We start from the raw sequence: 25803 nt of genomic DNA, 5'->3' as shown, positions 1-25803 counted from the left end.
TTGAAAAACACTTTTGTCTGTTGTGGATACAGTATAAATGAACACTTTAGGCCTGGAATTATTTAATACTTTAGATATTGAAAAATAGCAGATATACAAGCTCACAGCGCGGCACCGAGTGCCACACTGCGAGCTTGTAGATCTGCTATTTTTGAAAAATCTTGATTATTTAAGTCTTTAAAGCGAACATTTCTAACTCAAATTTGCTTCTGGTTAAAGTGGTTCACATCTAAAGTGACACAGATTTGCGTTCAGGCCTAAATGGATGAAGACAAAATATATAAATGAATCCAATAATACATTATTTTGTTGCATCTACTCAGGAGTACCTGGAAGAGGAAGTGCGGCATTCTGCTAAGTACTGCGATTGTGATATACACTGTCTGTGATCCATGTGGAATACTCTCTGGAGGTGGAATTCCAAATGTTGCAATTTGCTGAAGGAGTTTGAATCAACTTGAATCAAGACTAACTCTGACATGCAACTTGATTTGCAGTCCTGAAATCCTACACAAAACCACAACATTGTCAGAAGATGGGGAAAAAGAGAATAATAATTGCAACCTCAAGTTAATAAAGATGTTAGTTAATATTGTCATTGTATATGATCTCCAAAATACAGTATGTATGCGGGTGACATCAAGTAATAGCAAACATGGGAGGCATAGCGACAGTAGTAGTTTCATTCCCAGTGTGCAGAGCGGGAATAACAGTTCTATTACCCAGTAGGTATAGGGGGAATAACAGTTCCATTACCCAGAGAGCATCGTGGGTAATAACCGTTCCATTATTCAGGGGCCACAGTGTAGTGGGATTTTGTTATTAACCAAATGTGTTGTCCTTAGTACTCATTGTTATGAAGATAACTGGACTGTTATCTTCACACACAAAATACCTGAATAACTATTGCAGACAGTACGTCAACAAAAAATTAGAGTACAGATTCACAAAGTTTCTTATTGCAATTAAAACAAGGAGAGATACAATGTTTCAGCTTGAAGACGATCTGCAGGCACACTACAGTATGCAAAGAACTAGGAGAGCTCGGGTCAGAGAAACACTTTATCCTTCACTTACAACATTTACATTTACCAACACACAGGATGTGATGGAATGTCCCCTTGTGCTTTCTAGAGCGAGTGCCAGCATAGAAACCTAGTTTAGATGTTAGGGAAGACGGATGGACAGTGAAGGTGGATGTATCACAATAAACGACAACGTGTAGAGCTAGCTACAAGCTGGCTGCAGGCCCTGGGCAGGGTTACACTATCACAAACTACAAAATATAATCAATTCGGCACCTTGTATCACTGCTAGTTTAAGTTGAATGTTTTAATTGCAATTAAGAGCACAGTGTGAGCAAGTCTTCCTTGATTGTGTTTGGAGGGTAAACCACAGGCCTTTACCCAGAGGGGCAGGTCCCCAAGCAGGGGTCTAACCAGAGGGTGGTCCCCAAGCAGGGGTCTAACCAGAGGGTGGTCCCCAAGCAGGGGTCTAACCAGAGGGTGGTCCCCAAGCAGGGGTCTAACCAGAGGGCATTTCCCCAGAGTCACTGTCATCAGAGCACCTCGCTGGACAGACCTCTGGCAGAGCCACCAGAGACGAGTCGGCCTGGATATCCTCCTCGTCCGATTGGACCAGAGGCCCGTCACTCCCCTCGCTGGCGGCCTCTTCCTCCCGACCCCCTGCTGCGTCCTGGTCCTGGTTGGCTGCCGGCCTGTCTGTGGGCGGGGCCTGGCTGGTGGAGCCTCTGGGAGATTCTGAAGACCAAGACTCGGGATCTGGGCCTGTTGGCGCGGAATGCCTGAGTTTAGTAAATTAACTTGCAAGCTAAATATTTCATTGTGAAGTACAGGTCTGCAACCCAACGGGAACCCAATCAAAAACAAAGGGAAACAGATCCATTAGGTTAAGGACAGTCATGAGAAGCAGGGACTTGTGCTTATCACCTGATCACAATTATTTGAGATAATTATTTTTGTATAATCACCACAAAGGTTTCCATCCATTTGTGTAAGTTCATCTGTTCATCTTCTAAATGGACTATTTGATCTCTTTTTGAAAGTATAACATTATTAAATGCATTGCTTGTTTTGGTTGGTTTATTTAGATTATTGGTACCAGTTATTGTCACACCTTTGATTGATTGAAGACTTTATTAGAAGTTTGCATAGGAAAAGGTACAGTTTCATGACAGTACAGTTCACTGGTACTAGGTCTACTAAAAGGAGATCCATGAAAAGACTACGCTTATTTCCACAGGAAACCATTAAAGTATCTCATATAACATTGAATGACAGACGAATAGAACACAGTACTATGCAGTAGATATGTAAAGAAAAGAAATTAAAGAACAAAAAAACAAACAGTAAGTATATACAAAGAAAGGGGAGGGTAGGGCTGGGCTAGGTTAGTTTTTTTTTATCAGTTGCGAACGGCTGCTGCCTGTAAGTGGTTTTTCAGGGCAATTTTAAAGGATGCTAGTGATCCACACTCCTTTATGGCCTTCGGTAAGGCTTTCCACATTTTGGTGGTATAGCAGAAAAACAAGTTTGACCCTTTGTTGGTTTTGACTCTGGGTTGAAAGTGATCTGTGGGGCTGCCTCTGGTGTTGTACTTATGGACATCCTTAATGTTTATAAAGTATTTTGACAGGTACTTGGGTATCATAGTGGTGTAGTGCATCTTGTACACCAGGCCCATTGCAAGTTGCTGTACTCTGTCATCTACTCTGAGCCACCCCACTCTTAACTGGTGAGTAGCGGTGAGGTGAGTCTGATAGGGAAGGTTAAGCAGGACCCTAATTAGTTTGTTTTGGGCTGTTTGGAGTTTAGTTTTTAGGGCTTGCCCTGTGCAATCTCACTTTGCAAAACAGAAATGCTATTATGACGTTCCAATGATCCCAATTAATGTTTGTGTCGGCCCTACTTTCAATGAGTCAATACGTTTGTTGTTGGATGGGCTTCTATTGGAGGGGGGGGGGGGGGTATTGATGTATGCATATATGTATTTTGCATTTGTTTGTTTCTGTATTGTGTGATGTGCCCTGATGGCTGCTTGCGCAAAATAAATAAAAGGACAAATAAAGAATCAATCTATCAATCATGTATCAGTATGCTCCAGCAATGTTGCATGCCCAGTGTTGAAGCAGGACTGTGCAGTGGAAACCTCTAGTGTTTTTTGCTGTATTTATATTAGAACAGCAGAGGGCAGTAGAGGGGCAGGGAAGTTAGGCAGGGGAAAGCTCAGTTCAGAGAGTTCAGTCTCATTTTCAGGGAACATTTTGTCCATGGCTTTAATTATTTGGGTTAGAATACTTTAATTCAATGGTTGTGTGTTGAAGACCTCCACCTCCGCACCCACATGGAACCCCAAGGAGCCCTGGGGTCCATGGGGGAGTTCCAGGGGGTCCTTGGGGGGTTTCCAGGGGGCCCCCAGCTAAAGTAGTTAATACATCATAATTTTAACCACTTCATCAATGTATACCTTGCTTATTCAAAAATAGCAGATGTACAAGCAAAGCGAGCTTGTACATCTGCTATTTTCTCGGGAAAAAAGCAAAGATAAACATTTTTTTTTTTTTATAAAATAAAAAATATATTTAGTAAATATCTTTTCTGGGGGTCCCTGTCACAAAACCTTTTCAGATGGGGTTCCGCGTCCAAATACATACTGTATCATTTTGGGGGTCCTTGACTGAATCAAAAGCAGCATCATGAAGGGTCTCTAATATCACTGTGGCTTCCAGCAGCACCCCATCAAAAACAAATCAACACAAACATGAATCCTAGCAAACAGAGAAGGGTCTTGCCTGAGGTGAGTGATGATGCGGTGCTGATGGTGCTGATATCATCTCCTGTAGAGTTGAGGAAGTCATCTAGAGCTTCCTGGTCAGAGACATCAGTCACAGTCACCTGGTCCAAAGCGCATACCTGACTCCCCGTTGACTCTACACACACGCACACGCACACACACACACACACATTTGTAGACGGCACTTATCTAAACAAAGTTACAAAATGCTTTAGAGCTAAAGAACTTATAAGGAGTGATTTAAAAGAAGATATAATCATCAGCCTGAGCGTCTCAGGTAGGTCGTTCCAGAGTCAAAGACTAGATTAGAGATAGGCACAATAGGGGCGGTCCCTGGGCGAAACACCCAGAAAAGACGGAGTCCCGACCCCCTGATGGCACACCGTTTGGAGACCACTGCCCTATACTATGCCTTTTATCCAGGGACTGACCCTAACCTTTAGGCTCAAAGTCACCTGAGTGATGGACCACCACGATTCCTACCTCTGAGTTGGAGGTATCCAGTAGACAGGTACTGTTCCATATCCTGGTGGAACGCCTCCTCATAGATCTTCTGTCGCTCCTTCAGTTTGTGCTGCGTTGCCTGCTCCAGCTCAGCTACCTTCTGGGCATGCTCTGCATCCAGCTCCACTACAAGTAAAACGGGAAAGACGTCACCCTTCATGTGCCCGTCAATAAAGAACAGAAACTTACTTACTTTTATATCGTTGATGTCGCCTCGTATCTCCAGTTTTCTACTTTTCTTTTTGGTAAATGAATGCCCTACTAGTACTACTTCATCAATCATCAGTATCACACAAAAGAAGCGAAAATAGCAAACGTGGTTTCCACCGGAGAGCGACAATATCCAAAAGTTGAGCTTTTTGTAAATTCATGTCTAATATGCTATCAACTTTCAAATCTCTCTCTACCCTTTTTATTGACGTGGGACTGATGTTCCCAGGTTTGAATGTTTGTTTTTTAATAGTGACAGTGCTAGAAAGACAGGAAAGGCAGAAGAGAGATGGCATGACATGCAGCAATGCAGACCCGCAAAGCTAGGCCAATGTGGGATGGGCAGGGACATACAGACACGGGATAGACGTACATACAAACAAAGCCAGATGTAGGAGCGGTTTTATTTCCGCTCAAAAAGTGAAACGACTGCTGGATGTGTGATGGACGTAGCCGTTGGCTCACCTTTTAGAGACTCCAGCTCCTTCCTGTTAAAACGCAACAAAACAAGTTGAAACAATGTCATGCATACGCGTCTGGGAGGTTAGAACATGTGATGTCAGGACACAAGGTCATTCACACAGTGTTTGGGAGATTAGATCACATGTTATCAGGAGAATGTCATCGTCTTGGAGGTTAGAACAAATGTTGTTTTGAAATAAATTCTAGCTGGATCTCAGGACCTTGTACCTTGCACTACTGTATGTACTGTACATGAACAGAAGAGGATCTTTTTAGGCCAGTAGTCTTAAGCTGACTTTAAAATCCCCATGAGTCCGTGGTTTAAAACCACATGTTCTGAGCAATGCCTTTAGTGTCTTAAAATGCCTTTGTTCTTTTCTGCATTTGGTTACTGTCTACAGCACCATGCATTGCTTGGCATATATCTACTACCTGTTCTTTTCTGCACCTGGCTACTGTCTGCAGAGAAGAACAGGTAGTATTTTCACTGTAAGACTTCATGCATGGTGCTGTAGCGCCAAGCAGCAGGCGGGTGTCAGGTGCACTACCTCTTTTTCTTCTTGTAGTTCTCCAGCTGGTTGAGGTGATGCTGCTTGAATCTCAGCTGGTCACACTGGCAGCACAGCGTCTCCAGGTACACCAGCCTGCTCTCCATTTCCTCAAAGTCCCCTTCTAGATGGGCTGGACACACACACACACACACACACACACACACACACACACACACACACACACACACACACACACACACACACACACACACACACACACACACACACACACACACACACACACACAGTGACACAAGTCAATCACAGTGACACAGCACCCAAATATATCAGGTAACTTTCTGCTTTCTTAGAGTACGAGTACACACACACACACACACACACAAACACACACACACGGTAGCCGACAGAGTAGAGCATCTTGCAATGGGCCTGGTGTACAAGATACACTACACCACCAAGATGCCCATGTACCGTACCTGACGAGATACTTCCTAAACGTCAAGGATGTCCACAATTACAACACCAGAGGCAGCTCCACAAATCACGTTCAACCCAGATTTTACTCAAATTTGTTCTCCTGCTATACTGTAGCACTAACATGTGGAACGCCCTACCGCAAGCCCTAAAGGAGTGTAAATCCCTAACTCAAATTCAGTCTGAAAAGTCACCAACAGACGGCTGCTACTCGAAACTTGTATTAGACTTAGCCCATACTTACCTCCCATTTTCCAATGTAAATATCTTCTATTTATTTGAATTTAATTTTCCTTTTGTTATTGATGACATCCTATGCAAAGTACTGTGTTCTATCCGTCTGTCTTTCAATGTTATATGAGATACATAAAGTGGTTCCTGTGTAAATTAAGCCGCAAAGCTTACTAGGATTCTTCAATCAATCAATCAATCAATCAAAAACACACAAAAGCCAGTGTCCGTACCTATCCTTGTGGTGATGGTTTCTAGTTCAGTGATAAACGTAGGCAAGGTGTGGAGTTGCTCTTGGAGCTGAGACACAGATGTTCTCCTCCTCTCACTGTGAGCCGACAGCATCACCACTTCACCATCTACTGCCTGGACGATGGAGAGAGGGAGAGAATGAGGTGTAGCGAAGCTCCACTTATACTTTGTTACGCAAACGTTTCTCGCGCAGAGAATAGCCGAACCTACAAGCTCAAGTGTCACGGATGAGAGGTCTGCTATTCTCAGCTGTTCTATAAATTAGGCTTGACACTACAAACCATTGTGAAACCATGTATAATAAGATAGGACAGAATAGTCTCCAGACTTTAAAATATACCTCTGCAGCTTGAGCAGAGTCCTTGGTTCTTTTATGGAGCAACATCCAGCTGTCCTCATACCTAAATACACACACACACACACACACACACACAACACACAGCGCAAATTAATTTATCTGGATACAACTGAGGTGGTATTTGTTAAAATGGACTGTGAGTGTGCACCTGTGCGTACACACGTTTGTACATGTCATGTACATAGGTGCGCGGCTGCGCGCGTGTGTGCGTGAAAGAGTGTGTGTGAGGGAAGTAACCTGCTGAGGAGATCGAGTCCAGCAGTCAAGTGAGGAAGATTTTCTTCAAATCTAACAAAGGAACAGAACAATCAGAAACAATTTCCTGCCTGTCATTTCACAGTGACCTGAATTGCGCTCACTTTTTCTCTGCATAAACAGAAACAGTTTATAAATAAGGCCTCTATACTCACCGTGGTGGCCTCCTTTTAACTTTGGCATCTTTAGACTTGTCCCCTAAGGTCTTGATTCTGTGAGGAAGGAATTAAATTACTTCATACATGGAATTTTGTTCTTAGTTTTCATGAGCTTAAACACATACTTCATTTAACCTCTTATAACCCTATGGGGGGTTACTAGGTTGACTGGAGTCCTTCAGGGTTCTATACAAATTACTTTTCTTTTTTTGGCTCTACACATTAAATATCTTCAACGAAAATAGCTGATCTACAAGCTCACAATGCACCCTGTCGGCTATTTTATGTGAAGGTTTTCCCCACAATACAGATGCTGGGCTCAAGAGGTTAAATAAACTGTTAAGTGTAACCTAGTAGTAATTACCCTCATCTTTCTTTTGAACAAGTCACATGAAGAAAACTAAGGTCAGACATTAAACAAAATATGTATTTTATTATTCTTGTCTTGAATCAGCCCAACAAATCAAGTGAATTGTAGTCATTTGATGAAAGGTATGACACTTTCTATAATTAACCAATTACAAAATAGCTGCAATAACCCTGGTTGGTAGAGAGAAACTGGCAGCCCCCCTCCCCTCCCCTCCCTGCAGTACCCCATGACAGTCAGCTGAGACCAATAACTCCTGCTAGTCTTAGCTATAGAGCATGCTAACCCACTTTAGCTGGGGCTAGCCAACACTTACTGAACGTCCAACGATAATAGCAATGTATAACTTTCAGTTACACACATAAACCTTAATCCTCACTTAACTAATCAATTCACATGTTTACACAGGGATATGCTTGGCCAACTGCCATGAAGCTGACAAACTCAATGTGTGGACAAACCTCAATTAAGCTACTGTAAACTAGCAACAGCAATGAAACTGAAAATACGTTTACATTTTAAAATAAGTGTACACTGTTAGGCGTCAATAAAGGGAATACAAACCCAGAGGTGAAATCCTGTTGGACCGTCTGAAGCCTTTCTCTGAAATTCTCAAACATATTCCTTCCTCTTTTTCTGGCTGCTTGTTTTTAGAGAGTAGAGACGAATGTTAGCTAATGATAACCATCTTAGCATGTACTAAAGTTAAAGCATCTTTAACTTCAACATGCGTACTATTACTATTAGTCGTGGTAAGAGTAAAACATAGTGTTTGATTATTTATTGAAGAGTCTGCAGTGTTGTTGGTTATCTGGAACAGTTTTCGTCAGCATAACCTGCACTAAAGGCAAAGATACTTCCGGACTGGACATTCAAAATAAAACCATAGTTGATAAGTTTATACGTCAAAATAAAAGTATTGTTGAAATGTGTGTGTGTGTGTGTGTGTGTGTGTGTGTGTGTGTGTGTGTGTGTGTGTGTGTGTGTGTGTGTGTGTAATCCTTACTAATCAATTTAATACAACAAATATCTGTCTGTCTGTCTGTCTGTCTGTCTGTCTGTCTGTCTGTCTGTCTGTCTGCCTATCTAGTATCCATTCATATCCTCAGTATGCTGATCTGTTACGGCAAGCTAGCCTAAGCCATCAAAATCATAAAAAATTGAAAAAATTGATGACAATAACTTGAACATAAAACTCCCTGAATTTATGGTCTTGAAATATAGTACAGTGACATATAGTACAAATAAATAAAACATTTCAATAAATTAAATTAAACACGCACATTTGGAGTCTCAACTTAAGTCAGATGATGGTGGGGTTAAGGATAAAAGGTTGAGAACCACGAAGGCATATCTTATTTATTTATATTTTTAATGATCTTAAAGACAGATTTATGGTTAGTTGCATGCCAGTGACACACAAAAAGAAAACAGGTCTACAAGCTTGTAACACAGCATGCTGTTATTTTCAGTGCACAACACCACCCACGACAAAGTCAATCTGCCTAAAAGAATTGAGAGATTGATCAAGCTGATATTTTTCAAACAAATAGCAAATAAACACATTAAATCACCAAACTCAGAAGGAAACTAATGTAGGCTACGCTGGCTACACTCACACTGGCAAAAAAAACGGAAGTGTAGTGCAGGAGACATTACAGTGTTGACACATTTTCCCAAACATCCATATCATATTGCTGTCAGTTAGACCTTGTATTTCCACATTTCAAATGTTTATGTATTTTCATTAATTAATACATTTGATTCTTTTTGCGGGATCCATTGGCACAAATGTTATTTTTTCCAATAACATTTGAGTAACATGTTGCACTCGAAAGCGATGAAGTAAAAAAGTATCACCTCTCCTGAACCTGAAGAGAGACAATGAAAATAAAACGAGAATCTTACAACATAAACATGAGATTTTAAAGGGCTCTCCTCTTCCTCGTGCTTGTAGTTTTTTTCTTTTTTTACTGAATGGGACCATACTAGTCTCCTAGACTAGTGGTAGACTTCTATTTTAGCAATATCAAAATTTCAGAATGACTGCCAAGAATCTGATGAATGCTGTAATCATCTTTACCATCCAACCAGAACCACTGGATTCATGAGCCCTGATTAAGTACGCAAACATCACCTTGTTTCATTTGTAGTACATCAAAGAACTCACTCAAATCAGTACATTAAAGTATCAACACAAAGTATTCACATCTTAGGTTATGTGTAGAAATTGTACAAATTATAGGATTTGTAATACATTCAAGTACTTCTCACAAAATGTATGCTCTTGTAGTACGTATAGAACATTCAGGTACTCACGGCCAATATTAATAAACACTCCCTACAGTAACTTTAAAAAAAAAAGAAATATCATGGATCAATTTTGTTCCTGTCAGGCTTCCGCAACTCCACAGTTTAATTTTTAGTTTTTTCATGAATGTATACACTACTTGGTCACATGAGCACAAGTAGCAAAGAAATCAGATCTTAAATCTCACGTTGCATTGCGGTATTAGATTGAAGATCAGCTACTTTCGTAACTTGTGAAAGTAACTGGAGAATTGAAGCCATTGGAACGCTGGTTCTTTTTAACCATTTTCTGAACAATAACTGTTTTGGACATACCGGTACAGTACAAGGTTTCTGTCCGACAGGAAGGATAACGCTTGGTGATGCGTTGTGTAGAGGGTGTTGTCTTCACATCTAACTGTGGTCTTCCAGAGAGACACAGACCTTCCCAGTTAACACCTTAAGAGGGGCTTTGCCACATGCAATGTATGGAAAGACTCTCTCAGTGAAGGTGTGTGTGAAGGTGTGTAGTAGTGCGTTAGAATCAGGATCATAGAAGGACAGCTTTCCTCTCTCCCAGTCCAGATGGACTCTGATCCTTCTGGGTTTCTGGTCCACAGAGAGCTCCGTCTCTGACTCTGATGAGGAGACTGCTGTGGAATTACTGAGATCCATCTCTGACTCACCTGGTGAATAGAATGCTGTGAATTTACCGTCATCATTAAGCACTAGTCTCCAGTGTTTCCCCATTTTCTCCTTTCTCTTTAAAGGCTCTTCTAACACACCCAGGTCCCAGTAGTCATTGTCTCCAACCTCAACATCCCAGCTGTGAGAGCCTGAGCTAAATCCCTCAGAAGCCAGGACAAGGCAAGACTCAGATAGGTCAAACCTCTCTGGGTTGTCAGGGATCGTTCCACATTGTGTCCATTCACAGTGCACACCGGTCAGATCGTTGGACACGATGAGGCCTGGATCAGCTGTGTTGGGATCCAGGATGATGGGTGTGTAGGAGACAATGTCCTTCATCTTCTCCCAGACTCTGAAGCTCAGTCAGGTTCCCCAGGTGTTTGGCCACATCTATGAGTGTTCCTTCTGGGAGTGGCACTAGATCCGGTAGGCTGCGCTGGACTCTTTCCACTATGGCCTTATAGGCCTAGTATAGGGATGCAACACTTAGTCAAACTAATCGATTATAAAAACATACAGTAATCATCATTCAATGCAACTTTGAGTAACTAGAAAAAAAGCTTGAATGAATCGGAGATATAATAATGAAACTATTTTGTGTATGTCAATATACAGGTGAAAACGTTCAAATAATTTACTTCTCAATTAATCTGTAAAGTCGATGGAATAATTGCTATTTCTAACAAATTAATCGACAGTTGCAGATTTACCTTGTAGTTCTGCATGAATAAGATGTTGTCTTCCTCGACATCTTTGAGTGTGTTGGAAAGGGTCGTCATCTCTCTATTCTGCCTCTCAATCATCTCCATCATCATCTGACTCTTCTGCCTCTCTTCTCCCCTCACTGCAGAGATCCTGGCCACTTCTTCCTGATGCAAGAACTGTCGAAGCTTCTTGAACTGTTCCTTTATCTGCATCTCTGTGTGCTTGGCCTGCTCCTTAATGAGTTCTGCTGCATGATCAGTCATTTCCCATATGGTCTAGTGGTTAGGATTCCTGGTTTTCACCCATCATAGTCATCTTTATCATTCTCTTCTCATTCCGCCATTCTGTCCTTTAAGGGCTTCAGGAGCTCCTCTCTGACTTCGTTGATGGATTTGAACGTGTGTCCAGCATGCTTTTCTGAATCTTGACACATCAGACAAGCTAACTGTTCATCCTCCAGACAGAAGAGCATAAGTTCCTCTTTATGCAGAGTGCAGCGAGAACGGCGCCTTTTCTCCTCTAGGAAGTCCTCACATGTGCTCTTCAACATCCAGTTTACAATAGGTTCATTATGTGAGGATATAGTTTTGCAAACAGGACAACAAACCAACAAGGGCGTATCTGGCCACCATGGCTTAGATGTCCATCGCTTCAGACAGGCTTTGCAATTCTGCTGCATGATCATAGTCATTTCCCATATGGTCTAGTGGTTAGGATTCCACATGAGAGGAAAATAGGACGTTGAAAGATGTCACTGCACACAGGACAGGTGAGTAAGGTGAGCGGCAACTGCATCAATGGGATGCCACCTCGGGAGGCCATCTCGTCTTGTCACCTCTCTCTCGGTTGCTTTCTGAGCTTGACTGGGCCGTGAGTCACTGTTGTGATTCAACTTTCCAGCAGTTCTAGTAGAGGAGAAAACAGAGTTAGTTTTATGAGTAGCAGTGATGCTAGTAGTACAGTAATATTAGGCTGGGTCTATACAGTGAAACAACTTCTGTAGTTTGACATTTTTGTTGGAACTATGTTGGACTTCAGTTATAGAGAAGAGCTGCCCAATGAATATTCTAGATTTGAAATGCATATATTTGAATATAAAAAATGTTCAAGTATAAAAGTAAGTGTTCAAATTAAAATAAGAACATAATCAGCCTTTTTTTTGAATAAGCCTGAGCTCTGACCAACCACTTTCAAGGCAAACTCTACGTTGCCAATACACATCCTTTGCATTCATTTATGTGCTACAGTGACTTTGAGACCCCTTTCACTGTTCAATCATGCAAGTAAATATGGGGACTATTTGGGATTATCAATTTCTAATCCTCAGAGCAACTATTGAAGATATCTCACAAATATATGGAGTATGGCCTACATCATGGATAGGAAACACAACCCAAACCGATACGAATTCATCATTGTACTTACTGTAAGCTTATTCTTAATGGTAGCATGGCATTAAATCCTTAGCTCAATTTAGGGGAGCCTTTCTTGTGTTTTCATCCTTGATGATGAATTGCTCTGTCCGTATGTGTGTCTCAAAGAATAGATGTATTTTATCGATTTGAGTCAAAGTCAGAATCGATAAAATACATCTATGATCTGGAATTACATGTAGGGTTGCCAACATTGAACTGTCAGATCCAGGAGATTTATTTTTTGGGGGGGGTGCTTGGAACTCTCCAACCGGGGTCTGGGGGTCCCAAAACTTCTTAACAGATAGGCCTATACATTTTCCTGTGTTCTGTTGAATTTTGTGCATGTTTGATACCTTTATCAGGCTTGCTTTACTAGCATGGGTACAATTTCAGCCTTAAAATGCCAAATGTAGGTGTACAGATAGTGGTGGACTTCCGTACTTCCAAGAGAGTCCCCCCGGTGCCAAGCACCATTAACGGAGAGGTGGTTGAGCTTGTGGATAACTACAAATTCCTTGGAGTACACCTGAATAGTTCACTGGACTGGTCGGACAATGCGCAGTCGATTCACAGCAAGGGGAAAAGCAGGCTGTTCCTCCTGATGCGCCGTCCTATATCCTAGAGTCCAGTTATGAGACGTTACACAGGAGCACCAGTTCAGCTATTAAACTCAGCATTGTTTAATGATTACACGGGAGTATTTCCCAAATCATGAATATATGAACAGCAAATGCATAAAGGTAACACAGAATACAAGCCTCTATTTTGCGATGTTTTAAGTCGCTCCACGACAGGCAGGAATCAGTATCCAGCCAAAACAAGCTTGGCTGCACACCGGAGAATTCTGAGGAGTTCCTTCTCTAACCAGTCTATATATCATTTCAGTCCAGCATGTCTGCTGGAGCAGCCCTTCTTTCTCTGATTGGCCAGTAGTGCTCAGCGCACACTCTAAAGAGATAGGGTTGTTTGAAGCTTAAAGGAATAGTTCACACATTTTTACACATTAATCCCTCCTTGATCACTCTTAGTGATCACCCAGTTTAAAATGTTGAACACAGTTTTATCATGTCGTGTAACATGCTGAGTATTGAATAATAACATTGTTTTGCTAAATCTTAGGTAATCATTTGGGTTGGTCCCACAGATTCCTTTACAAGCTTTACAGAATAAAATTAAAAATGTGTAACATTGAATATATTTTTCTTCGTTGCATCTTCAGCGAGACAGCCAGGTCACGTGCTGGTCCCTAGATTGGATTCCGTACCCCAATATTCCAAAATATCACCCATTGCCACTTTAATATTTTACATGGCATTGAGACAAAATAAATAAGGGTTCCCTTCCAGAGAACACAGCTAGCCCCATCTCCCTCCTTGTATCCTCCACACCAGGACTTGGTGTGTGTGCGTGTGGGGGTGTGTGTGTGTGTGTGTGTGTGTGTGTGTGTGTGTGTGTGTGTGTGTGTGTGTGTGTATGTGAGCTCCATGTGCAAAGGGGACTGCACATTGTGTATTGCCCCTCCTTGATCAGAGATAACATGTATAAGTCTAGAGAGTGTTTGAGCCATTGTTTTGTTCAGCGGAATCTTTAGGTGCTATTACTATGATAGGGGTGACAAAATGTGATGTGATGAGTGAGGAGTGTCACTATGTTAAAAACTAAGGCAATAGACTGTGAACTTGAACTCTTTTAACCCCCATGTCCTCTCTATGGTCCTCTATATATTCGGGACTACAAACTCCAGCTGGACTGTAATACTTAACAAAAACAAAACCACAAAATATGGACAGAGGAACAACAAGGCTGTATTATCTACTGATATAACGAGAAAGTAGGGAGTAAAAGATTACAGGAAGGCAAAAAGTTTAACCCCCCCTTTTATGACTCACATAAAAGCGAATAACAAGACTTGTTATTCTTTACCCCAATTAAAATATTCATAGCTGGGGAATATTGTATCTTTATACCTCCCTCCTTGACATGCCAGTAATGGCATGGCACATGTATAAATATATTACTTTGTTTAACTCATAGAGCACATAGTTTTGTTTACCCCATCATCGAATAACTAACAAAGTACAGGGAGACACCGCACCATGGGTGAACCTATTGACAGGGTCACGAATGCACCTGTCAATAACAACATTATCAATTATTGTCCTCAATGTGAAAACAGCACAAATCCAAGTTAACTATAGGCAACCGACACAATGTTGTACCACAAACCTGCATGGGACCCTTCAGGATTTAGCCGTAAGCTGGAGGGCTTTTTTATGATTATACCTGTAGGGCCGTTGTATTCTCTGAGAGACCCACCGCACACCCACACAACCAAGGCGTATATTCCTTATCAAATTGCACTGAAGTTCTTTAATTTAGCCTGTACACTTGAGTCCTTATAATCACGGCCTAAGCCATCAGAGCGTACGTTACGCCTCAAGCAGTTGTTGGGACATTTTTGGCTCCCAGAAAGAAGAATGGCACGGTGACCAATGCTGACCATGGCCAGACAACAGCAAACCTCACCAGCTTTTTTTCCTGCACAACCAGAACAACGGCAGCACCAAACAGCCTGATAAATTGAATAATAGTTGGCTGCCAAGTGAAACTACAATTTGTACTGTTACACTTAGGACAAAAATAAAAATAAGATCTTTTAAAATAACCCAACATGGTGTGTGTGCCTACGTAATCCTTCAGATCTGTCCATAAATAACTGACTACAACCAGAATTAAATAAATGACTGCAACTAGAATTATCCCAGAGGTAGGCAACCTTAGAGCATTTCATTACAGTTCCGGAATTGTTTTCTGAAAAACAAAAAATAATAAGTAACATAACTTACAGGAAATGGGTGTTCTCACATGCCCTCATTGGCAGCAACAATACAAGTTTAAAAGACATTTTCCCTAGACCCATTGTAGTGGCAAGCAGAACAGTAACGACCAGTGTTGCCAGATTTTGCGAGAGAAATAAGCAACAAGGTGTTCACAAATACACTTGAAACTAAGTGATCTTATACGTATAACGGGAAAAAAAAAAAAAAATCTTTGAGGTGTCAATAGAGGAATCGGAAATACTAATTAAAAGAACACTATAACGTAACACTGGCATGGCAATGTTCTATATATATATATTCTTAAGGTAGCCGAAAACGTGCAAGCACTTACTCAAAACAACTTATGTTACAATATGTACAACAAATACTCATGAGACACAGAGGTCACACCCGGCTTGAAAGGTCCATAAAATAAATGGGATACATAGATGCATGCTAAACTCAGGAAGAAACACCATTTGGCCATGCATACATCAGGAGGAGAGCGCCATTTCTCACTCTTTCTTACTTATAGAACAGCGTATACCAAACTACCGCACTTAAAACTAGCAGATCATATAAATGTCTCAATTCATTACGTTGCCCATCAGGACTATAGTATATTGACCCTCCTGGACAAACAAGTAAAATAAAACAATAAAAAAAACAAAAACAAAAAAACACCCCCTCCAACTGTGGTTCATGACATTTCAGTTATATATAAAATAAATGTCGCCATTCAAACATCTTATTTTTCATCAGTATTGCTCATGTAACCTGGTGTGGTTCGGCTTATCCATTATAATTATAAAATCTAAATGATTTATCACACATTTTCCACCGCGGATCACTTCCTCAGTTAGCCTACTCAAAGCAGTCATTCTTCCAGAGGACTGGAGATGAGATTTATGGCTCTTTGAAGTGAGCCGGACCTCTGGGATCCGTTCCTTTCAAAGAGCCGTTCAAAAGACACTCTCATTTTAGTTATTTAGTTACTTTAGTTATTCACCCCTACATTGCAATAAAAGAATGTTTGTACTTTTTCCAACTACTCATTAGAAAAGAGTGGCCCCCTATGCTGCGAACCAGATCCCAGATCCCATCACTCGCAAAGAGCCTTTCTAAAGACTCAACTTGTCCGCGAACGTCCCATCTCCAAGGAGAACCTGGTGAAAATTTACCGGGGGCACAGAATGTCAATAAAACCCTGACCTCTGGCCGGGGACTGAGGAGGGAGTCGGGGAGATGGGTGGGTTATTGCTCCGAGTCTAATGATCATTATAACACTGTCCCGACATCAAAACATGAGAGATTTTTTACTATGGGGTGTCATTAAAACTTTGTTAACACGGCACATCTGAAAAAGAAAAAGATGGCCCTACTTTTTCAACTAGGTTACAGACACCCTCCTTTATAAAATTCAATGAACTCAAATTATCAACTGGGTTACAAAAACAAACAAACAACAACAACAAAATAAAACAATAATAATAATAATAAAACTTAAAACTATAACAGAAATATCGTGTCATTGTCATTAGCAGATCTATGCATATACTGTAGTTGTAATCATCATAGGGAGAGAGAGCTTTTGCAACATCTACAGGGGGGGGGGGGGGGGGGGGGGGGGTCATATAGCCTAAGAGTGGGCATTTTTACCATGTTCCCTCCACTGTCCGATGCTGATTAAATGACACAAGCTGAAAAGTTGGGAGACAGCAAACCCATGGATAACTGGCCACTTAAGTTGAATAACTTCTACACAACGGTTAGGGCTCATAAATACACAAACAAAATGAAACAAAATACAACAATACAACAATTGCCAAACAAAAACAAAACAACGTAGTCAGATGGTCCAACCAGGCATGTGTACGTAACTTACACATTTCAAACACACAGGACATTTCACTATAATAAGCCCTTGGCTTCTACACGTCTTCTTTTTTTTTTTTTTTTAGATAGATATCCATTCACATTTGTTATGTTGTTGATGATGTACTGACATATTATCTTGTTTATTATTGCGACGTTATCTGCTTATTGTAAGTCGCTTTGGATTAAAAGCGTCTGCTAAATGCCTAAACTGTAAACTGTAAATTGTACACTCTTCTGCACCATAATAGTACATATAACCCCTCCGATTGGACAAACACAAGTACATAGATGAAATAAAAATAACAATAAAACCTTGTATATGATAGTAAGGAACCACAGTAAGCAACATAGGTATATAGCCCACAATACAGTACAGTCACTGCTGTGCCCAGTACTTGTCTTCATGGCAGTTGTAAGCGCCTCTCCCCTATTCTAACTTATCTGCCTGTACACTGTGGAATGCAGGGAGTAGGGACTACATGTGCGTGGGAACACAACAGGGAAGGAAAACATTAAATAAAAATAAAAAGGTGATTGCCCTCAACAATACGGCTCTGTTTGCATCGTGGGATTCATATAACACTTGACTGACAATTAGATACAAACAGTACAGAAAAAGCATAGAATGTCACTAAATAACTCAATACAATACAGAATAATAAACTGGCATAAAGCCTTCAATCTAGGCTGGGGCCTTTACACGTTAAAAACTATATGTTGTTGAATCACATGAGTTATTTTTCATCATTATGGGGAATTATGGGGAATGACACTACACATAAGCTGAGCAAGTGGTTACAATGAGGGGGGGGGGGGGGGGGGGGAGAGGTCACTTATAGACGTACCACTACAAGGTTTTAAACCACATAAAGCTCATTGGCTTGTTTGCATTGGGGTCCCTTTGTACTTGATTAAAAAAAAAAAAAAATTATAAAAATAAAATAGAACCGAGTATCAACAAGGCACAAGGGCACACTTTGCACGGCGCCAGGACCCGCAGTAATAAAAATGTTGTATTGTAACTTTTTTTTTTTTCTCACACTAATTGTGTGTGGCTTTCCCCTCCTCCTGCAGCAAGTCTCTCAGTTTTATGATAAGGGGTGTCCCAAAACAAAATCAAACATGGCCCCAAATGGCCCTCTGACCAACAGAGCACTCAGGTATTCTAAGTGCGGGGCACACCTTGTTATCTATGAAGGGTAATGGGTGAGGTTTTTTCAAATAATCATCATTATTGCTGTCACTGCCGTCCTTATGCTAGGCAGTTACATAGATCATCATACTCCTCGCACCCGACACAGACGTACACACATCCTGACCATTCCTCACATACACAGACAAAGACAAACACACTTCCCACTAACTGACTAACAGCTGACAGTCATGTTACAATCTCTCATATACACACACTTTATCAATCAATTCCCAGTGATATATGTTGTGGCCTGCAGTCCCCAACACTATAACACCCTTCATTCAATCTATAAAGTATAACAGTTGTTATGCTGTTTGAAGTGTACTCAATCATGCATTAACACTACACATACAAGGTTTCGTTAGTGACAGGAGGAATGCAGAGGAATCTTCTCCTGCCCTCCTTCTCACACACATGCACTCTCCCACACAAACATTACTACTGAGTTTCGCTCACCCTCTCTCTCTCTCTCTCTCTCTCATGTTCTCTCTTTCTCTCTCTTTCTCACTTTCTCTCTCTTTCTCTCTTTCTCTCTTTCTTTCTCTCTCTCTCTCTCTCTCTTTTTCTCTCTCTCTCTCTCTCTTCACTCACTCACTCAAACACAAATACACACTCTCTGTAGGCCTACACACACAAACATTTAACACTTAACAAGACTTTTGACAAACACATGTATTTTGTGTTCACCGATCTTCAAGATTCACATGTGAATTTCAGTTCAGATACCCAAAAAACCATTCTCAATCATTTTCAAAACGCAACAACACAACAGATCCGGTGGCATTTGACCTTGTTCTGGACAGCCGCATTCACACTGGTTTGGACTGCAGATTAACGCACCCTTTAGGCTATTGCCTTTCCCTTTCTATATTAAAAAACATTTCGTCACAGTCATGTCATAAGAGTATCCTGTTCTTCAAACGTATGTTTGTTTTCACCATAAGGGTGGTGACGTGGAAATCCTACATAATTTCCCGCCTTTACAACTAGAACGCAGCGGAATTGAAGACTCACAAAAAAATCTGTTCACTTTGCTTCAGATGCAATATAAAATGACACAAAAAGCTTATGTACAGCGCTATAACATTCACACATCAGCAAAGCAAAAAGATAGATTTCCCTGCCCCCCTCTCAGTTCATTATTAAATTACTAAAACTCTCCTTATCTCCTGTGCTCATTAAATGCCAAAGACCTTATCTCTTACCACAGCAATAACACAAAGAGGCCTCTATGCCCTTCTTGCCTGTCCTCCCCAGCAGCTGCGTCTCAGGGCCATACACCTACGGTACAGTCTACTAAAACAAACAAAAAAGAAAAATAATCACACCCAATGTGAAGCGAGCGGTGTTCGTGCTTGCATATCATCTTTAGACTTGGATTTAAGTCTAGGATGTACAGACTACAGGAAAAAGGCTACAGACATACGCACAGCCTCTTATAGGAGCGGTTTGCACCACTCAAAAATACCAAATTCACTTCATAACGGTTACAAACTTTACATGATGGTCTTGCCTTCAGTTTGCCCTTATGGTCACTGCCCAAAAAGGTTGACCTTACTCAGCAGCAGTACATAGACATAGTTATAGTTCTCCTGTTGTACTCTACAAACTCCTGTTGTACTCTACAAACTCCTGTTGTACAATAGTTTAAATCGGGCCACGAACACCTGTCGTGACCCACCGTTTCACCGTCTCAAACGTAAAGAGCTAATCGAGCCAGAAACACCTGTTCTGACCCACCGTTGTCACATCTCAAACGTAAAGAGCTAAATCGAGCCAGAAACACCTGTTCTGACCCACCGTTGTCACATCTCAAACGTAAAGAGCTAAATCGAACCAGAAACACCTGTTCTGACCCACCGTTGTCACATCTCAAACGTAAAGAGCTAAAACAATATATTATTGATACAGGAAGATTAAATGCCTTAGGTTTGCACAGAAGTTATTCAAATGCTGTAAAATAAAATCTATACCACACCTTGTCTAAGCATTTAACTCAAATTTGACCTTTATCTCAGACTTCACCAGGCAAATCTACACCCTACGACCTCAAAGCATTACTGGTAAATGTGCTCTCAAACTTCACTATCCAAATCCACACAAGAAATCAGATGCTGTTCATAATTCATGTCATTATCTTTACACTTTAATAATAACACTATCATGACCTAAATTTGGTATAATGCAGTTTTCGTACAATACTTTACATGGTACAATTAACTATATAAGCATATAACATGCATTTTTTTTAGGGATCCCTAAATTGTACCATCAAATATTGCTAAAAACCTGCGTGTGGGTCCCCAATGGACCGAAAGTCTCCTGGACTGGACGCCTGGACTCCGAACAGGATAGACGTCGAGGGTCACCAGCTGATGCGCCGTCCTATATCCTAGAGTCCAGTTATGAGACGTTACACAGGAGCACCAGTTCAGCTATTAAACTCAGCATTGTTTAATGATTACACGGGAGTATTTCCCAAATCATGAATATATGAACAGCAAATGCATAAAGGTAACACAGAATACAAGCCTCTATTTTGCGATGTTTTAAGTCGCTCCACGACAGGCAGGAATCAGTATCCAGCCAAAACAAGCTTGGCTGCACACCGGAGAATTCTGAGGAGTTCCTTCTCTAACCAGTCTATATATCATTTCAGTCCAGCATGTCTGCTGGAGCGGCCCTTCTTTCTCTGATTGGCCAGTAGTGCTCAGCGCACACTCTAAAGAGATAGGGTTGTTTGAAGCTTAAAGGAATAGTTCACACATTTTTACACATTACTCCTGAGAAGACTGAGATTGTTTGGTGTGTGCAATAGGATGCTACAGATGTTCTACCAGTCTGCAGTGATGTCATTACGTGCGCATCCCGCATCAAAAACTCATTCAAGTCACCCAGGGACTCATTCATGTCATGGTCCTGGGGTCCCGGGGATGCGCCTCCATTGGAGTCCATGTTAAAATAATTTACCGCGTCGCGGTAAAAGAAAAAAAAATGTCCACAGACACCACCATTGTTCATGGGTGAAAGCATCCTACTTTACCATACGTTAACACAAATAAAATCCACGTAGAAAGTCTTAAACAGGCGATAGAAACGTCAATGTTTTGATTCCACCGACGCCCGACTTCATTTTGCGTGCGTAAACTTTATATTGAGGACTCATAAAACTTTTCTGGGACCCATTTGAATGACCACCTGTGGGTCCCGGGACCCATTACATTGAAAACCTAGTAACATCACTGAGTCTGTCATGGCAAGTGTCCTCTTTTTTGGTATAACTTGCTGGGGTGGCAACAACAGAGCAGTTGACACATTTAACCTAAACAGACTGGTGAGGAAAGCAGGCTCTGTCGTTGGGTCCTCTCTGCAGGGGGTGGAGGAAGTAACCAGGGTGCGAAAAGCGAGGAAGCTAGATTCCATCTTGGAGAACTCCTCCCACCCCCTCCATCTGGAGATCACCAGTTACTGGAGTAAGAGAGGAAACGACCGCTTTGCCTACCCAGGACGGAGATGTGAGAGATTAGGAAAATCTTTTGTACCGGCTGCCCTTAAGATGTACAACGAGACACATAACGGACGATTGAAAAGAACTTCCTTCCTAACTTAGACTGACGGAACTATTGCTGTATTGACTTTGATCTCTAAGGACCTTCCAGGGAGAGTGCTCATGTGCGTCTTGCGGTGACACGCTTCCTAGTTTCTTCTTCTCTGAGCTGTTTTTTTTTCTTTTTTTTCGCACAGATTTTTGACATTGCACTATTAGGTTGTGTTGGTAGTTTCTGAGTATTTTGCTTTGTTTAACAATGACAGTGAGATACTTGTTGCACTAACTAGCATTGACTACTATTGTCTCTTTTTGTAAGACACTTTATGTATATATACTTATATATTATTCGCCCCCTCTATTGATGCACCTTCTCTTTATTGGTACTGTACTGCTCTTGTTTTTTCCTCTTATCTATATTTTTTCTTACTTCTCTGTAAGGTATCTATCTATCTATCTATCAACCTGTACATGTACCACTGGTGGTACTTGAACACCCCCCCCCCCCCCCCCCCCCGGTGGTACTCAGAGGAGTCTCCCAAAAAAAAAAAATCTTGAGTCCCTATTCTATTTGATTTAAAAGGGGAGGGGATTTTAAATTTGAAATTCCCAATCACAAGAGATCTGGTGGGAGGGGTTGTGTTTGACTTGTGTACACAAAACATTCCCCTCTCCCTGTATGACAGGAATCAAGTTGTTGTCTTTGATGTTTCATTGATTAGAGAGAAGCACTAACAAGCTATTTACACTTGTATGGCTCAATCAATGACTGCAGTTCAGAACCCCTTTGAAATTTTCTGTGTCCCCTTTTGGGACTGCTATTTACCTTAGCATGTGGCAGGCACACAGGACAGGTGAGCTCCTGTTCCAGTCGAGTAGAATGGGAGGCCATGTTGTCTTGTCTGCTCTCTCCTCTGAAATGCTCTCTGAGGTTGACTGGGCTGTGAGTCACTGCTGTGATTTAACTTTACAGCAGTTCTAGTAGAGGAAAAAGTGATAGCATTATGAGTAGCAGTGACGCTATTAGTAATATTAGGCTGGGTCTATCTATCTATATATATTGAAACAACTTTAGTTGTTTGACACTTTGTTGGAACTAATTGAGTTCGCTGTTAATGAATACTAACTACATTCAAATATTAAAACATTTAAAGTTAATATTTAAATGAATGAATTGCAGCATAGATGCAGAATATCATTATATCAGAAAGTGAAACACATTAAGAGATAGCCCTGAATGACCATAACAGGTCCCCTTTTTGTACACACTCAGTGTTATGTGTGTGACCTGGTGCGGCTTGCATTTACTTTCAATTTACCAGACAACGCCACCTCGATCAAATCGAGGACATGAATACTCAGTACACGTTTAAGTTAGGTTCCCCAACAACAGGCTCGACAACAAGGCTTTGAGACAGAAGTTTCCTCAAACAACTGGAGGATTTTATTTAAATTTCAGGCAACATATTTTAATAGCAGTCAATAATAAAACTAACTCAATAAGCACTCAGTGTAATACATTCGATATCAGGCAACAATATAATCAATAAATAGGCTTTATCTATTGGCTGGAGGGACAATAAATAGCAGAACTACTCAACAGGGGGGGGGGCTAAGCTGAGGTAGCTAATAGGACACCAACACTCGCCAAAACTAAAGAAATAACCACACTAAAAAGTATAACACACACACACAGCATGCAAGGAAAACTGGCAACACCATAAAAAGAGGTAATCGCCTTCACACAAAACCATACTAGTGGGCTATATTAAATGTCCTATATAGTGAACCCCTAAAGCCAGCCTGCTGTCAAGTATTTAGTTTTCTTGTAGCATTGAGGATAAATTATATTATAGAAACTATTACTAAACAAGAAATGGCTCAAAACAAAATCATAAACTTTAAACTAAACAAAACAGCAGAAGGTGATCACTGAAATGAATAAAAACACAACTTTAGTTTAACAAAATAAAGCTAAGGAATCAACGGATCAAACAAATCTCAAACTCAACATTGATTTATACCTTGAGTGTGTCTTTCGTATCCCCACGGATGGGAGACATGGACTGTTCGTAACATCCCCTCAACACCACGGGACTCTACCTGGGTGAGTATAACGAAAATATTAATACAAATCGGCATTCTAAATGCACACAACCAAACATAAAACGACATTAACTCACCCAGGCATGGAAATAAAAACACATTAAAAGGACCCAGGTCATGAAACCCTGCAGCCAGCAGCCATCCAGCAGTCTAGTGTTTGTTTGACTGCATGGCTTTTAAATACCCTCCCTGATTGCCAATGAGGAAGTGGCTGTGCAGCTGCCCTACGGTGGCCTCCAAGTTCAGCTCACACCTAGCCGGCCACATGTGTGTGTCCTTCCTTGTAAATAAATAAAACGTTTGAGAACCACTTAACTAGTGGACTCCTAATATACCATTGTGTCATAGTAAATACTGTAAGTGTCATACATATTCTGAAGAAAACCTGGAGACTGACAGTGACATTCAGTTATTCATGGGTCTTGTTTTGTAAAAAATTAAATCTAGAATTTGCCACGGACAAAACCAAGTCTTGCCACAGACACATTTTGTGTGTAAGAACATGTTGACCCCTGAACAAGTGCATAAATTATGTCGGAGTGCTGACATGTAACCATTGAAAACTACTCACTTGACAGTTGACACGCAATTTATTTGAACTATTTCTTGGATGGTCGGTGTGGCACAATAAACGCGCGAGATCAGAACTCGGAGCCGGGGGTTTATCGGTGTTCATTTCAAACGACAGCGATCCTCTTTCTTGAATTCGGGCCCGGTATATCCCGCTGTGCCAAGTGAAATATCTGAGACCATTACAAATGAGCCAGATATCCTGGATGACTACCCCTACCGATCTCGGGCCAGAGTTGATTGGGGAAAAAGTTTTATTTTATTTTTTCTGGCAGTTGATTGAATAAAGAAACAAGGCTCCAGCCTGATAGTACAATATGCTATTGTTGTTTAACATGGTATAGATATCATTCTCAGTGTTAAAAGTCAATGCCATGATGTTTTGATCTGATAACTAATGCACGAGACGAGAATCTGCCCCACTCCAGGGACAGAAAGATTGACCAGCGAAATGTCAAAGTGTCCCGGACACTGGATAATGAGAAACCAAAACATTCTACATCCTTGCTTCTGAGTTCACGAGACTCAGTCACAACACCATCTCATGATCCATTGTTATGTTTAATTGTCCAATCATAATGTGACTAATGTATTTTATGCTGTACACATTCAACTATATATGTGGAATCATTATGCTTTGTACTCAGAGAGCTTACGATGGGTGATTTTGCTATACTGTACTTGTACAGTACTTTGAACTCTGACTATGCTATTGTTGTTTAACATGGTATAGATATCATTCTCAGTGTTAAAAGTCAATGCCATGATGTTTTGATCTGATAACTAATGCACGAGACGAGAATCTGCCCCACTCCAGGGACAGAAAGATTGACCAGCGAAATGTCAAAGTGTCCCGGACACTGGATAATGAGAAACCAAAACATTCTACATCCTTGCTTCTGAGTTCACGAGACTCAGTCACAACACCATCTCATGATCCATTGTTATGTTTAATTGTCCAATCATAATGTGACTAATGTATTTTATGCTGTACAC

General features: G+C 41.0%; 1 protein-coding gene across 1 annotated transcript; it reads right to left on the bottom strand.

The window, feature by feature from the left end:
* Positions 1-126: 126 nt before the first annotated feature.
* Positions 127-8408, bottom strand: dtnbp1a (dystrobrevin binding protein 1a). Its single transcript, XM_080748832.1, has 10 exons — positions 8161-8408; positions 7227-7283; positions 7054-7104; positions 6799-6859; positions 6440-6572; positions 5538-5670; positions 4993-5015; positions 4297-4443; positions 3812-3949; positions 127-1787 (listed from the first exon to the last, which is right to left on the bottom strand). The coding sequence occupies exons 1-10, from the start codon at positions 8214-8216 to the stop codon at positions 1525-1527; spliced, it is 1062 nt and encodes a 353-aa protein (XP_080604958.1). The 5' UTR covers positions 8217-8408; the 3' UTR covers positions 127-1524.
* Positions 8409-25803: the final 17395 nt, after the last annotated feature.

The sequence above is a fragment of the Nannobrachium achirus genome, assembly GCF_963921795.1.
Source record: "Nannobrachium achirus genome assembly, chromosome: 2".
NCBI classification, from domain to species: domain Eukaryota; kingdom Metazoa; phylum Chordata; class Actinopteri; order Myctophiformes; family Myctophidae; genus Nannobrachium; species Nannobrachium achirus.
The sequence above is the reverse complement of the archived record's forward strand: the minus strand, read 5'-3'. Positions and strand labels throughout refer to the sequence as shown.